The 15,250-nt window shown below is 41.3% G+C and overlaps 1 protein-coding gene across 1 annotated transcript in view; it reads left to right on the forward strand.

Annotated features, from left to right (window-relative positions):
* CSMD1 (CUB and Sushi multiple domains 1) overlaps window positions 1–15,250 on the forward strand; it is a 2,021,046-nt gene that overhangs the window by 1,695,695 nt on the left and 310,101 nt on the right. The window contains exons 24-25 of the mRNA XM_045997494.1: window positions 10,124–10,315; window positions 10,787–10,913. Coding sequence (XP_045853450.1) covers window positions 10,124–10,315; window positions 10,787–10,913 — 319 coding nt within the window. The remainder of the gene's footprint in view (window positions 1–10,123; window positions 10,316–10,786; window positions 10,914–15,250) is intronic.

Consider the following 15,250-nt stretch of genomic DNA (forward strand, 5'->3'; position numbering starts at 1 on the left):
GTTATTTTATGAGCAAAGAAGAATGAAATCCCCATGGGTCTTTCCAAAATGATTTTCATTTTGGAAATTTTCATTCTTTATCACATTTTTTTGGACCCAATCCAGTAACTTTCTCATGGCCAGTGAGAAGAGACAGTACGGGCTCCTATCTAGGTCGTCAGGATGTGTCTTGGATAGTCCCCTTTCCTGGAAAGGACAGTGGAAGGAGCCAGGGTGGGCATAGCCACCACTGGGGGACGCTGTCAGGGAGGGGGTAGGAAGGGGCCGTGCGGAAGGGAACTCTGTATCAGGAATCACCGCTTAACCCTGTGTGTGCTCCTGACAGGAAACTGACTTTCTCCAGGGCACCTGCATGGGTTTCGGCCATGACACACCTCCGCAGTCGGCCGGACTCGGGGTCCTACAATTAACCGTGGTGTAGGGTTATTTTGTAGGATTATTTTCAGGATGAAAGTGGTGGCGTGGGCAGATCTGCCTAAAGCACTGCATGGTCCAGTGTGTGCTCTGCTAATTAGTACTACTAACTAATCGGTAACTAACTAGTAACTACTAGCTTCATGTCCACCATGGCCTTTATGGAAGACACCCGATTCTTTATTCAGTTCCTAAGTAAGAAGAAGGTCCTGAGATCCGTGGCCGAAAGCAATGAATTAGCCACAGTTTGTAGTTCTCTACTAACGTAAAAGAAGAATTGAATGTGTTGATTAAATGTCAATTCCCGTATAAAAATAAACGCATGCAAATGTAAACATTGAGTTTTAGACAGTGGGGATTAAGACTATGTGCTGATATGTCTACTACTAAAAAATGGTGGTTTTCAAAATAACTCAGTGATGTGTTCCTAATTTCACTTTTCCCATTTTTCTACCATTTTCACTTCATGGATCAAGATTTTCATAAGTAATAAAGCAAAAAAATGTGAAAATTTTCTACTATTAAAAACTGGAGGACATTAAGAGAAGGAAAGGAAAAGTGAACTGGGGGAAATCAGAGGGGGAGAGGAACCACGAGAGACTGGATTCTGAGAAACAAACTGAGGGTTTTGGCGGGGGGGTTGGGTGAGCCTGGAGGTGGGTATTCAGGAGGGCACAGATTGCACGGAGCACTGGGTCTGGTGCATGAGCAATGAATGCTGGAACTCTGAGAAAATAAAATAAAAAAATGATAATTGTACAGTTTAATTTTACAGGAATGCTCTAGTTTTTAAAAGAAAACTTTGCTGAAAGTATATCTTGGTCTTTAAAAATGTGTAATTATATAGCAGTGGATCAATGTGTATTTTAATTGTGGTATTTGTGATAAACATATTAGTAGATGTCTTTGACTTGCCACTTTGTTCTATTGGTTCTTTATTGATTATTTTCACAAACTAACAGAATCTGTGTTCAATTTGGCTTTAGTTTCTTCCTTGTTTTGATATTAAATTAGTTAAGTAGAAATTGCTAGTTTCCAGCTCTTCTGAACCTCATACATGGACATGAATGAAGGTTCTTCAGGCTTGCAAGCTGCTATAGCTGAGTTTTAAAGAAATCAGCATAATCAGATTCTTGGAATAGTCAAAGTATTTTATGCAATTAGTGAGTGTCCGAGTTTAAAATAAAAACAGGCTGAGTTTTATTTATTTACTTTGGACTTCTCCTACCCCAGAAAACAGTCTTTTCTAGAGAGGAAGTTACTCCTTAAACTATTCTATGTAGATGAAACACAAAAGCTATCACTCTATGTAGAAATAGAGTCGAAAAAGAATCAAATTACATCTTGTGTAGTTAATGTGATATACTGTTGGCTGAAGTCACTTCCTTGTATTTCTGGATATCGCTTTGTACCGATGTGTATATGTACTTGTGTGTGTGTTTGTTTGTTTGCAAACCTGGCAGAACCATCCAGCATCAAGCATGGCGTGTTCCTTGCGTCACCTGCGTCCCCTTGGAAAGTCCAGGTGGCTCATTTAGAAGCAGCCATATGTCATACTGTGTGGCTGCCTATAAATGGGTTGCCCTGTACTAGCATCCTGTTTTCACAGAAATCCTGACGGAGGACGCGAGACCCCGCTCGGAGAACTCTTCCAACGGCCCCAGCATGTGCGTCCCTGCTGTTCTTAAGCATGTGTTGTTGTAAGAGTGACACGTCTGGTTAGACTCGGAGCCTGAAAGGCAAGGCTATGCCTGCATATTGAAACAGGATTTGCTGCCACATGAAACGTATTGTATATTACGTGCGTAATAAGTCTGTATTGAGTTAATGCATGGATGTCCCATTGAGGTGTAAGATGTAAACTGTTGTGTATTATTTGTCTTCCCGCAGAGATTGTGAGCTCCCAGTGAGCCAGGACAGAGATCAACTAATTTTATCTTTTCAGCATCTAGCAAGGTCTCCACTTTACAAATACATTTTCACTAAGTGATTTCATGAATTAACTAATGTTGTGGGTTAGAGAGTAAGATTTTCCAGATATGTGTCCTCAGTAAGATTATCTAAATTATCTTTCTTTTTCACTTTAATGCCCCCTAACATTGGGCCAAAAACACAAACATTATATTACAAATTATACTCTTGATATATTTTTTTGATAAAATGAAATATTGCTAGGCTAAGCTACCATACATAAATTACCAACCTTATCATCAGGTAGAAATGATAATAAAAATTACATTTTATGAAAATCATAATCATAGTTTATATTATCAATTAAAGTCATCATTTTTAACATCGACATTTTTAACACTTAAACACAGAAAAGACGTGGATCACCCGAACCAAGAGTGGTGATGTCAGGCAAGCATTCATATTAACCATGTAACGGTACACTTAATTCTACCTGACAGGAGCCATACTTACTAAAATGGATAGAGGTTCCTATTTGTTTTTAAATCAAAGGATTTGTTTTTAAAACAAAGGATTCTGTGCTCTTCTATTTATCTCCAATATAAAAAGAAGTGAATACAGCAAAGCAGAGAAACCACTCTGGAAAACAGCATGGAGGTTCCTCAAAATGTTGAAAATAGAACTACCCTATGACCCAGCAATTGCACTACTGGGTATTTACCCTAAAGATACAAACATAGTGATCCGAAGGGGCACGTGTACCCGAATGTTTATAGCAGCAATGTCTACAATAGCCAGACTATGGAAAGAACCTAGATGTCCATCAACAGATGAATGGATCAAGAAGATGTGGTATATATACACAGAGAAATAATTGGGACAAATAGATAAACCACAGAAAGCGGGGGCAGCGGTACAGAGAATGCAGATGTGTACTTGTAGGGTTGTGTCCACGTCTATCCACACTTCCATGTTTTCCTGCTGGGATGCTCGTGACAGTCTGTCACCATTCGTCGTCGTGTCAGATTCCTCTGCTGGACAGTGAGCTCCATAAGGCGTGACGTTGTCTTGTGTCATGCCCCCCAAAGTGTTCAGAGTGTGTTTAATTATTTCTGCAAGTCGCTGATGAAGGAGTTTCTTCTTTTCCTGGATCATGCACAGGCTCACCACGAGAGCACGCTAATCTTAGGGCTTGTGAGGCTTCTCCTCGGCCTCACGCCCACGTGCAAGCTCAGGGCCTTCTCTAGTGTTGCCCCAGCACAGCCATCCCTCCGTTGCCTCCAGTCATCTCCCAGATGCCCCTGGCATGATGACAAGCTTGCATGCTTCATGCATGCACACACACACTATTTTGCCTCATGCACTAGCCCGAATCCCACTGCTGAAGCCCACCCTCAGCGCTAGATAAACATGGCTTAATTCTTTCTGCTATGATTTCCGCTCACTCCAATCCATACTCCATAGTGGCCCTGATTGTTTCCCCGAAATGCTACAGATATCTGTACCGCTTCCTCGTGCAGACACCTGTTCCCCCCCAACACCCACTGCGTACTGAGTCAGTCCACACTCCGCAGGGCTGCAGGACAGCCCTCTCCTGATGCTTTCAATGAAGCATCTGTAAGACACACACGCTATTGGAGATTATCCTGCATCCCAGGATAAGCCATATTCCTCCGAAGCCCTCACGTAATTGTGCAGACGTGATCTGGAGAGTTCTCCTCTGGCTCTAGAACCACCAATGCCTACCGTCCTTCTAGACGATCTCAGTTATGCCTCTTCTGCACAGCCGTGCCCAGCCTTCCTGCTTCCCTCTGTGCCTCTCTCAGCCTTCCCAGGAAACTTAGCTATAGCGAGTACCATATTGTTTTTAAAATATTTATTTTCTTACCTGTGGAAGTAAGTAGACCATGGAAAAGAGGGCCCTGTTCCATGCCACTCTACTCTTAGTACCTAAAAAATTCCCTGCCTCATAAGTCACAGATCTGTTTTAAAACTTCAGATAAGGGCGCCTGGGTGGCTCAGCGGGTTAAGCCACTGCCTTCGGCTCAGGTCATGATCTCAGGGTCCTGGGATCGAGTCCCGCATCAGGCTCTCTGCTCAGCAGGGAGCCTGCTTCCCTCTCTCTCTCTGCCTGCTTCTCTGCCTACTTGTGATCTCTCTCTGTCAAATAACTAAATAAAAAAAAAATCTTTAAAACTTCAGATAATACCTTGATCATAAGTCCTTACCACAGTGTATGAGTTAGAACACTGTTCACCAGTGGGATGCTTTTAAGAACTGATTCAGAGTAAAATGCCCTCGGCCCGTCTGTCTCCACACCCTGCTGTAGATGCTGACCTTGATTCTCCTCTAAGCGCTCCCAGCCCTCTGTTTTAAATATCCTCGGCGAGGACAGTTGGCGTGCAGTGTTAAACATGGGTGAGAGGAGGCGAACAAGGGAGATTCCTTCTCAAAGCCTCCCCAGAAGGGATAGTAACACCTTGAACCACTGCGTAGCTCTGTGCAAGGTCGGGGGGATTTCACTTGAAAGACTTAATCTGGGTGTATACGGAACATTAACAATTATGAGTTATTTTGAGATGGACTCCTGGAATTTTTAGCTTTACCTTGCTCTGTGATATCGTAGTGACATAGTTCGTGAGAACCCAGAGGCTCCCCGAAAAGGAGGTGATGACTTTGGTCTTCTGCTTTCTGTTCTGGACTCTACAGGCTTGTTGGTATTTCACTCTGGAGCGCAGGAGGTCACCTTTCCGTTGAGATAGCGTCACCATCCTGTGGAATAATGCTGTTTTGGGGGGAAATTCAGAGTATCTCTCCACATAATCATGAAATAACAGCAATAGTAAAACAATATTTGGGAAAATAAATAAGTGAGAAAAAAGTAGCCGATAATAAAAATCAATTTGAAACCAATAAGAGCTACAGCTAAAACAAGACGTTGATGTGTAATTTCTTAAGTAATAATTTAAAACTCAAAGGCGAGCACACATGCTTCACCTAGAATTTCAATCCTAAATAATGAGAGTTGTGTTTAAAAAACAGGAATCAATCAAACATTTCAGGAAATTCAGTTGTTAATGAACTTAACGTGTCTCGAGTCCACCAAAATAACCAGAACCAGTGCTCTGATCCCAAACCACATTTCTTTCCAGAAAACTGCCAATCAAGGAGTAAATAAAAATATATGTAATTCAATATACTTCTTCCTACCACACGCAAATGTGAAAGCGTGTCTTCTGTGTGAGAGTGTGTGTGTGTGTTTGCTTTTGTTTTCTTGCATATGACAACCTTTTTTATATTACCAAGGAGATTTTACCAAAAAATTACATTATTCAAATTGAAATAAGTCTCAGGTAAAGTTATATGATAACAGGCTTCTATAAACATTTGAAGATTTTTCAGTGGTTCATAGGAGAAGCTACCAGAGACCCATAAACGGCAAGCCCTCTCCTTGCTCAGTTGTCTTCTCCAAGCTTGCCTGCACACAGTTCACCTTCTCAAGGGCTGTGCACACAGAGACTGGAGAAATGGACAAGACTGTGGGCTTCAGGGTCCAGCCTGGAGGCATTAAATGGATTAGATCTAGAGCAGGTTCCCGTCTCACACAAGTGCTGTGTTTGGAAGATAAGAACTGGACCAAGGACTTGAGAGTTAAGTGGAAGGCTCTTAGAACCCTAATATTTTGGGGTGCCTGGGTGGCTCAGTGGGTTAAAACCTCTGCCTTCGGCTCAGGTCATGATCCCAGGGTCCTGGGATTGAGCCCGGCATCAGGCTCTCTGCTCCGCAGGGAACCTGCTTCCCCCCTCTCTCTCTGCCTGCCTCTCTGCCTACTTGTGATCTCTGTCTGTCGAATAAATAAATAAAATCTTAAAAAAAAAGAACACTAATATTTTGTTAGACGTTCAAGATATATAGAATTTAATCCTTCAACAATACAGAGACTGGGTAAATACTGCAGAAGATAGGGAGTAGTCGTTTTCATCAGCCTGATGTTTACAGCCTGTTTTCACTGGAACATTTAGTTCAAGGCGTCTTTGCTATTTATATGACTTAAGAAGAAATCACAGAAAAACAGAAAGAAATGGAATTGCTAAATAAATTCAATACAATTGCAACTCCTACTAGATAATGTTTTGAAACAAATAACTTGATTTAATCTTTTTTAAAGGTTCTGTGGCATAAAGAGTATAGAGAAACAGTATTTGCTGCACTGATTTCCTGCAAGCTGGTGGCTTCAAGATAAGAAAGCACATCTTCTCTCTATGTTTAAAGGAATTACTCTTTAGCAGTATTAAGACTTATTACTATGAAGTGTTTTCGATTAATGTTTCCAGATTAAAATGGAAATATCTCTTCATTCGACGAATATCTTTGTGGATCTAAAGATAAATCTTAAAAAGTATTTTGAGATATTTTTGATAAACCACAGGAAAATGCTTTCCTGAAACAGACATGGGGTTAACAGCGGAATTTTATTTGTGTGCTTCAGACGAGCACCGTTACACGTCATTGAACTTCTTTCGCCATGTTGGAAAGCAATATTGAAATGTTTAGGAGACAGTGATAGGACTTCTTCACCCCAAAGTGAGCAAAACTTAGTCAAAATGAATCCCGTTTGATGTGTGGAGAGGAACAGGAGAGCAGGGCTGTCTCTGGAGCTTGTGGATAGACAGAGGCCCATACCAAACTGGAAGAGAAATTTGGGGTTTCTGATCTTTTTCTAGTCCCTTAAAGACATTAATCAATAGCACTTTCACTATTGCCTCCAGGAATAAATGTCTATGGTTCCATCCATACCTGGAAATGAATTATTAAATCATATGAGCAGCTTTGCAGGAACAAAGTTCTCTTCAGTGGAATGAAGATTGAAAAACTGGATGATCCAAATGTCTTTCAACTTTCTGATAGGGATGAGGAATGCATTTCATATAATGAAATTGGGTTGGCCTGGAGGCTTTGGGCATTTAGGAATCAAGTGTAGAAATTTTTTCTAAATACTAAGTTTCGTGATGCCATTGAAGACTTCAGTGAACTTTTGAAAAAATAATAGAAGGCATCATAAGAAGGGACTACTAATATTGAAAAGAATATCCTATCAGAGATAATTTGGCTTAACTTCTCTGTATGACAGAATGTGGTTTAAAAAAAAATCAATGTTAAATGATAGAAAAAGTTATAAAACAAATATTTCTCTAAAAACTCCAACCCAACTGAAGTTTGATAGTTACTTTTGTTGGTGTCTCTTTGTTTTCTTTTTTGTCTTTAATACTTTTGTCCTCTAATTACTTTATCAGCATAGGTATATAAAGATATTCCATCAGGGAATATCTTTTATAACAAAACCCTTCTGTGTAACCCGGAAACAATGTGTTGTCAGAATGGAAAGTCTTGGACACACTAGACCATTTCTTTGTCCAGGCCTTAATTGCCCCAGAAGATGTGTGTGTTTCAAAGCTAAGTTTAGAAGAATTAGGTGGAATTTGCCAACTTTTTGCCATTCATGAAAGCCTTCACCAAAAGGTGATAAAATCATTTAGTTCTTTGTGTTATTCACATCTGTGAATAAAATGTGTTATTCACATATTTTAATAATCTGATTTAGGATTTTAGACATCTCCACTTGCAGAATATTTATTCATTCAACAATCATTATTATAAACTAAAAAAAAAAAAAATCCAGATTTCTGGCGCTCCTTGACAAATCAGAAGTTTGTGCCACATGAGATGTGGATTTCCGGGGACATCACGTCCTCACTGACTCTCAGGGCCTCTGTCTTACACAGACCCTCCGCTTCATGAGTACACCCCACACGGCCCATTAGAATTTAAGGCTGTCCTTGCTCATACAGCTTTATTCACTTGCCCAGCATCCTGTCACAAGGATGTGAACCATTGGGATAGGTACCTGGTTCTTCTTTATAATTTGTGTGCCTGGATTTTGTTTGTCTATTGAATGTTTTCAATTTTATGTCTACTGAAAATTTCCCAATTTTAAGTATTTCAGATACTTAATGTGACTTCAAAATAGTAAAATATTTTGAGAAGTCACCTCTAATGAGCGGACCCTCCTCAGGTGTCACCAGTGAAAGCTCTCGCCTCATCGCCGGTGGCTCTGGTCCAGGCCGAGCAGGCTGGGCTTCCCAGGTCCCCATATCCCAGCAGCTTTGCCTTGACGCACTGCTTAGGTGTCCTCGCTGCCAGCCCCAGAACTACATAAAACAACAACAAAGACTTCGGTTTCTTTTCTCTTTTTTCCTTTTGTAGAAAGAGAAAGCTCAGGCTAACACATCGGTAAGGCCCTTGGTGACACTTAAATCCGATGGTTGTCCGTCAGACACAAATTCAACAGCTTACTGTCTTACTTTCAGCCAGGAGTGTGGGCACTCTGTGGTCAGACGAGAGTAGTCAAAACCTGCACAAGCCTGAGACCCTTCCCCTTAATGCCTCCCTCCCCTTCGCGGTGATTGAAAATAGCCCTTTGTTTTGCACTGGCGTTGGTAGACTTATGTTCTTCCCTTCTGGGCATCCTGAATTAAAGTTACTTGCATTTCTTAAGTTGACCAGAATTATTGTTAAAGGCATAGTTGGTAAAGATTAACACATTATAGAGGGAAACTTGTAGGAAAGAGATTTGTCCTAGCAACTGAGTGCAAATGACCACATGCCCTTTTCTCTCTCCTATACAAAGTCCCAGAACTCCATCTTGAATATGTAGAGAACATCAAGGTATAATTATATTGTAAGCTTATAGCTATATTGCCCTCCATGGAAGCCATCTCAAAATGCAAATCTCAGAGGCATATTTCAAAAAAGAAAAAGAAAAGAAACCACAGTCTTGTCTTTTCTTTCCTTTCTTTCTTTCTTCCTTTCTTTCTTTTAGACAGAAGAAGTCAAAGTTAGGTGGAAATAAATGTAAACAGAGCATACGGTATATCAGGTTTCCAGTTCTACTCTTTAGAAGGGCCAAAATTTGCATCAGGATGTGAGGAGAGATATATTAGTGTAAGGCTGTCTCCACAGATGGCCTTAAAATATTGCCACACATAAAAGCAATATACAGCTCTGAGTTCTGCAGAAGCTAAATCTTCATTTCTGTCATCTATTCCTTTGAGTTTAAGAGCTAAGTTGGATGAAGTCATTATAGTGATTCATTTCTGGGGTTTCCATCATGCATGGCGTTAGCTGCCCATTTGCCGGCTTCACTGTGTGCCATAGGAGTGTGGCATGTGGAAATCCACAAGCCCATCTTCTGTCAGTGGGAACAACTTTTTAATTTCCTAGGAACCTCGAGATCTTGGAGATTTAGGGGAAGTCGGTGTGAAGGTGGGTGGCTCGTGACTGTAAGCTAGGGTGAGTGCTCGTGGCAAAGACTCTGCTGAGTGTTCTGGGGACAGACGGGTGGGCCCCTCCTTCTGGAAGGTTTGAGCTTCACAGAGAGGGGCTGCAGAAGCAGGAAACTCAGCTCCACGAGAGAAGGCTCCGAGGCTTACTGAACAACCCAGCACACCAGCGGGCGATGTGGATTAGTAGAGGACACCTTGGGACTCTCAGAAATTAAGATTCTCCTTACCGTTACATAAGTAGATAAGAACAAATGAAATGATCCAGCCTCATGAAACCACACATGGTTAGCAAATAAATAAAATCCAGTCGAGATCCACATTTGGCTTTTCCCTTTTTGAATTCACAATCTTCTTCTTCCCACGCTTCGAGGGGCGCTCGGCGACCTTCTCTATTTTGTCTTCACTTGTTGTTCACTCAGTTACTTCCACTCTGTCTCTCCCCTCCTTTCTCATAGGTTTTGACCTAGTAAAGTGTGAGGATCCAGGAGTCCCTAACTATGGCTATAGGATCCGAGACGAAGGCCACTTTACTGACACTGTGGTTCTGTACAGCTGTAACCCGGGCTACGCCATGCACGGCAGCGACACGCTGACTTGCCTCAGCGGGGACCGCCGAGTGTGGGACAAACCGCTGCCTTCCTGTGTCGGTGAGTTGGGCGGCCGGCTTGCAATAGGACGCAAACGCACACCTAAGGGCAGGAGCTCCAGGTGCTTTGGAAGATGGCAGGATGCTTCTGCACCCTCTCCAGTTCAGGATCTTTCTTCCAAGATGTGCATGTTTTTTCTGGCTTTTGCTTTATGTATGAAAGGAAGATTTCCTGGTCCTATTTTACTGAGACTGTATGCATGGAATTATGAGAATTATAACTTGAGTGTTTCATTGTTTTATAGTCTTGACTTGAATTGCAGACTGGGCCACGTCTTTCCATCAGGATAGTGCTGGGGAACAAGGAAAGGAAGGGGATGATGGAGACGCACGAGTCTGAATTTTTTTGGGGGGGGGGGTACATTAGGTGTATAATGTGGATGTGAGGGTTTGGGGTTTAGATTTTAAAATAGCTAATGTGAAGCCTGTGGGGCCTGGAGTAAGTCTTCTCAAGGGTCTGTATCTCTTGCAGCCGAGTGTGGTGGCCAGATCCACGCGGCCACCTCCGGGCGGATCCTGTCTCCCGGCTACCCAGCTCCCTATGACAACAACCTCCACTGCACCTGGATCATAGAGGCAGACCCAGGGAAGACCATCAGGTAACTGTGCTATTTTGGTTTTGAGGACTTTAGAACATGGGAATGTCTTCTATATTTTGTAGTGGACGCAATAACACCTCTATTATTATCCATGGTGGGTTTCGCATCTGAGTCCAAGAAAAACATGCAGAGGTGTGCAGACATTTTTTATCAGCTCATATATTTCCTTTGGAATTCCTCTGAGAACTCTTATTAAGCCTTCTACAAAAAAGAGAAAAATAAATTAAATGTATCAGTTAGCTTTTGCTGCATAACAAACTGGCTCCCCAAGCATAGTTGCAGAAAGCAGTTCTTTATCTCCCATGACTGTGTTTACTGCTGTGCAGGGCTGGCCTGGGCAGGCTTGTCAGAGTGACGGTCCAGGATGGCCTCACTTGGGTGTGCAGACCTCAGCTGGTCGGTCAGGAATGCTGGGGCGTCTTCAGACCAGACTTCTGTTCCTTTAGCAAACTATTCATGGTGGAAGGTTTTTGGCAGCAAGAGATGACGGAATTTTCAAGCTTGGGCTTGCATTCATTTGCTGATGTGCCATTTTCCAAAACAAAAACAAAAACCAAAAAAAAAAAAAAAAAAACCCAACAAACAAACAAACCTCATCAGCAGGCAAGGTAAGGTTTGAAGACATATACTCCTCCATCCCCTACTGGAAAGAAAAACAAACACACCGGAAAGGGGCATGCATACAAGGATGGGGAGAATGTACGGCCGTTTGTAATACACCAAATGAAGTTTGAGGTAGACCAAGAAAGCATTTCAATCTAAAATTGCACGTATAAAGGAAATTTGTTTAAAAAGCACAGGAAATTGTACAAACATTTCTAAAGAAAGTGTTGTATTTCAATGGATGGTTCTCAGTTACACCAGTAAATTTTTTATACCAATAAATAAACCAACAAAAAGTAATCTTTTTAAGTAATTTTCCATGTTCTAGTCAGAAGGCTGTGTCAAAACCACAGCACATAAATCAAAGAGTAATTTCAAATTAAGTTGTTTCTTGATTATAGTTCTTTTTTTTTCCATTTTATTTATTTTTTCAGCATAACAGTTTTCATTCTTTTTGCACAACACCCAGTGCTCCATGCAAAACGTGCCCTCCCCATTACCCACCACCTGTTCCCCCAACCTCCCACCCCTGACCCTTCAAAACCCTCAGGTTGCCCCAACCTCCCACCCCTGACCCTTCAAAACCCTCAGGTTGTTTTTCAGAGTCCATAGTCTCTCATGGTTCACCTCCCCTCCCCAATGTCCATAGCCCGCTCCCCCTCTCCCAATCCCACCTCCCCCCAGCAACCCCCAGTTTGTTTTGTGAGATTAAGAGTCATTTATGGTTTGTCTCCCTCCCAATCCCATCTTGTTTCATTTATTCTTCTCCTATCCCCCTACCCCCCCCATGTTGCTTCTCCATGTCCTCATATCAGGGAGATCATATGATAGTTGTCTTTCTCCGATTGACTTATTTCACTAAACATGATACGCTCTAGTTCCATCCACGTCGTCGCAAATGGCAAGATTTCATTTCTTTTGATGGCTGCATTGTATTCCATTGTGTATATATACCACCTCTTCTTTATCCATTCATCTGTTGATGGACATCTAGGTTCTTTCCATAGTCTGGCTATTGTAGACATTGCTGCTATAAACATTCGGGTACACGTGCCCCTTCGGATCACTATGTTTGTATCTTTAGGGTAAATACCCAGTAGTGCAATTGCTGGGTCATAGGGTAGTTCTATTTTCAACATTTTGAGGAACCTCCATGCTGTTTTCCAGAGTGGTTGCACCAGCTTGCATTCCCACCAACAGTGGAGGAGGGTTCCCCTTTCTCTGCATCCTCGCCAGCATCTGTCATTTCCTGACTTGTTAATTTTAGCCATTCTGACTGGTGTGAGGTGATATCTCATTGTGGTTTTGATTTGTATTTCCCTGATGCCGAGTGACGTGGAGCACTTTTTCATGTGTCTGTTGGCCATCTGGATGTCTTCTTTGCAGAAATGTCTGTTCATGCCCTCTGCCCATTTCTTGATTGCATTGTTTGTTCTTTGGGTGTTGAGTTTGCTAAGTTCCTTATAGATTTTGGATACTAGCCCTTTATCTGATATGTCGTTTGCAAATATCTTCTCCCATTCTGTCAGTTGTCTTTTGGTTTTATTAACTGTTTCCTTTGCTGTGCAAAAGCTTTTGATCTTGATGAAATCCCAATACTTCATTTTTGCCCTGGCTTCCCTTGCCTTTGCCGTTGTTCCTAGGAAGATGTTGCTACGGCTGAGGTCGAAGAGGTTGCTGCCTGCATTCTCCTCAAGGATTTTGATGGATTCCTTTCTCACATTGAGGTCCTTCATCCATTTGGAGTCTATTTTCGTGTGTGGTGTAAGGAAGTGGTCCAATTTCATTTTTCTGCATGTGGCTGTCCAATTTTCCCAGCACCATTTATTGAAGAGGCTGTCTTTTTTCCATTGGACATTCTTTCCTGCTTTGTCGAAGATTAGTTGACCATAGAGTTGAGGGTCGATTTCTGGGCTCTCTATTCTGTTCCACTGATCTATGTGTCTGTTTTTGTGCCAGTACCATGCTGTCTTGATGATGACAGCTCTGTAATAGAGCTTGAAGTCCGGAATTGTGATGCCACCAACTTTGGCTTTCTTTTTCAATATTCCTTTGGCTATTCGAGGTCTTTTCTGGTTCCATATAAATTTTAGGATTATTTGTTCCATTTCTTTGAAAAAAATGGATGGTATTTTGATAGGGATTGCATTAAATGTGTAGATTGCTTTAGGTAGCATAGACATTTTCACAATATTTATTCTTCCAATCCAGGAGCATGGAACATTTTTCCATTTTTTTTGTGTCTTCCTCAATTTCTTTCATGAGTGCTTTATAATTTTCTGTGTATAGATTCTTAGCCTCTTTGGTTAGGTTTATTCCTAGGTATCTTATAGTTTTGGGTGCAATTGTAAATGGGATTGACTCCTTAATTTCTCTTTCTTCAGTCTTGTTGTTGGTGTACAGAAATGCAACTGATTTCTGTGCATTGATTTTATATCCTGACACTTAACTGAATTCCTGTACAAGTTCTAGCAGTTTTGGAGTGGAGTCTTTTGGGTTTTCCACATATAGTATCATATCATCTGCGAAGAGTGATAGTTTGACTTCTTCTTTACCAATTTGGATGCCTTTAATTTCTTTTTGTTGTCTGATTGCTGAGGCTAGGACTTCTAGTACTATGTTGAATAGCAGTGGTGATAATGGACATCCCTGCCATGTTCCTGACCTTAGCGGAAAAGCTTTCAGTTTTTCTCCATTGAGAATGATATTTGCGGTGGGTTTTTCATAGATGGCTTTGATAATATTGAGGTATGTGCCCTCTATCCCTACACTTTGAAGAGTTTTGATCAGGAAGGGATGCTGTACTTTGTCAAATGCTTTTTCAGCATCTATTGAGAGTATCATATGGTTCTTGTTCTTTCTTTTATTAATGTGTTCTATCACATCGATTGATTTGCGGATGTTGAACCAACCCTGCAGCCCTGGAATAAATCCCACTTGATCGTGGTGAATAATCCTTTTAATGTACTGTTGAATCCTATTGGCTAGTATTTTGGCGAGAATTTTTGCGTCTGTGTTCATCAAGGATATTGGTCTGTAGTTCTCTTTTTTGGTGGGATCCTTGTCTGGTTTTGGGATCAAGGTGATGCTGGCCTCATAGAATGAGTTTGGAAGTTTTCCTTCCATTTCTATTTTTTGGAACAGTTTCAGGAGAATAGGAATGAGTTCTTCTTTAAATGTTTGGTAGAATTCCCCTGGGAAGCCGTCTGGCCCTGGGCTTTTGTTTGTTTGGAGATTTTTGATGACTGTTTCAATCTCCTTACTGGTTATGGGCCTGTTCAGGTTTTCTATTTCTTCCTGGTTCAGTTGTGGTAGTTTATATGTCTCTAGGAATGCATCCATTTCTTCCAGATTGGCCAATTTGTTGGCGTAGAGTTGCTCATAGTATGTTCTTATAATTGTCTGTATTTCTTTGGTGTTAGTTGTGATCTCTCCTCTTTCATTCATGATTTTATTGATTTGGGTCCTTTCTCTTTTCTTTTTGATGAGTCTGGCCAGGGGTTTATCAATCCTATTGATTCTTTCAAAGAACCAGCTCCTAGTTTCATTGATTTTTTCTATTGTTTTTTTGGTTTCTATTTCATTGATTTCTGCTCTGATCTTTATGATTTCTCTTCTCCTGCTGGGTTTAGGGTTTCTTTCTTGTTCTTTCTCCAGCTCCTTTACGCGTAGGGTTAGGTTGTGTACTTGAGACCTTTCTTGTTTCTTGAGAAAGGCTTGTACCGCTATATATT

This window comes from Meles meles, chromosome 2, assembly GCF_922984935.1.
Source record: "Meles meles chromosome 2, mMelMel3.1 paternal haplotype, whole genome shotgun sequence".
NCBI lineage: Eukaryota > Metazoa > Chordata > Mammalia > Carnivora > Mustelidae > Meles > Meles meles.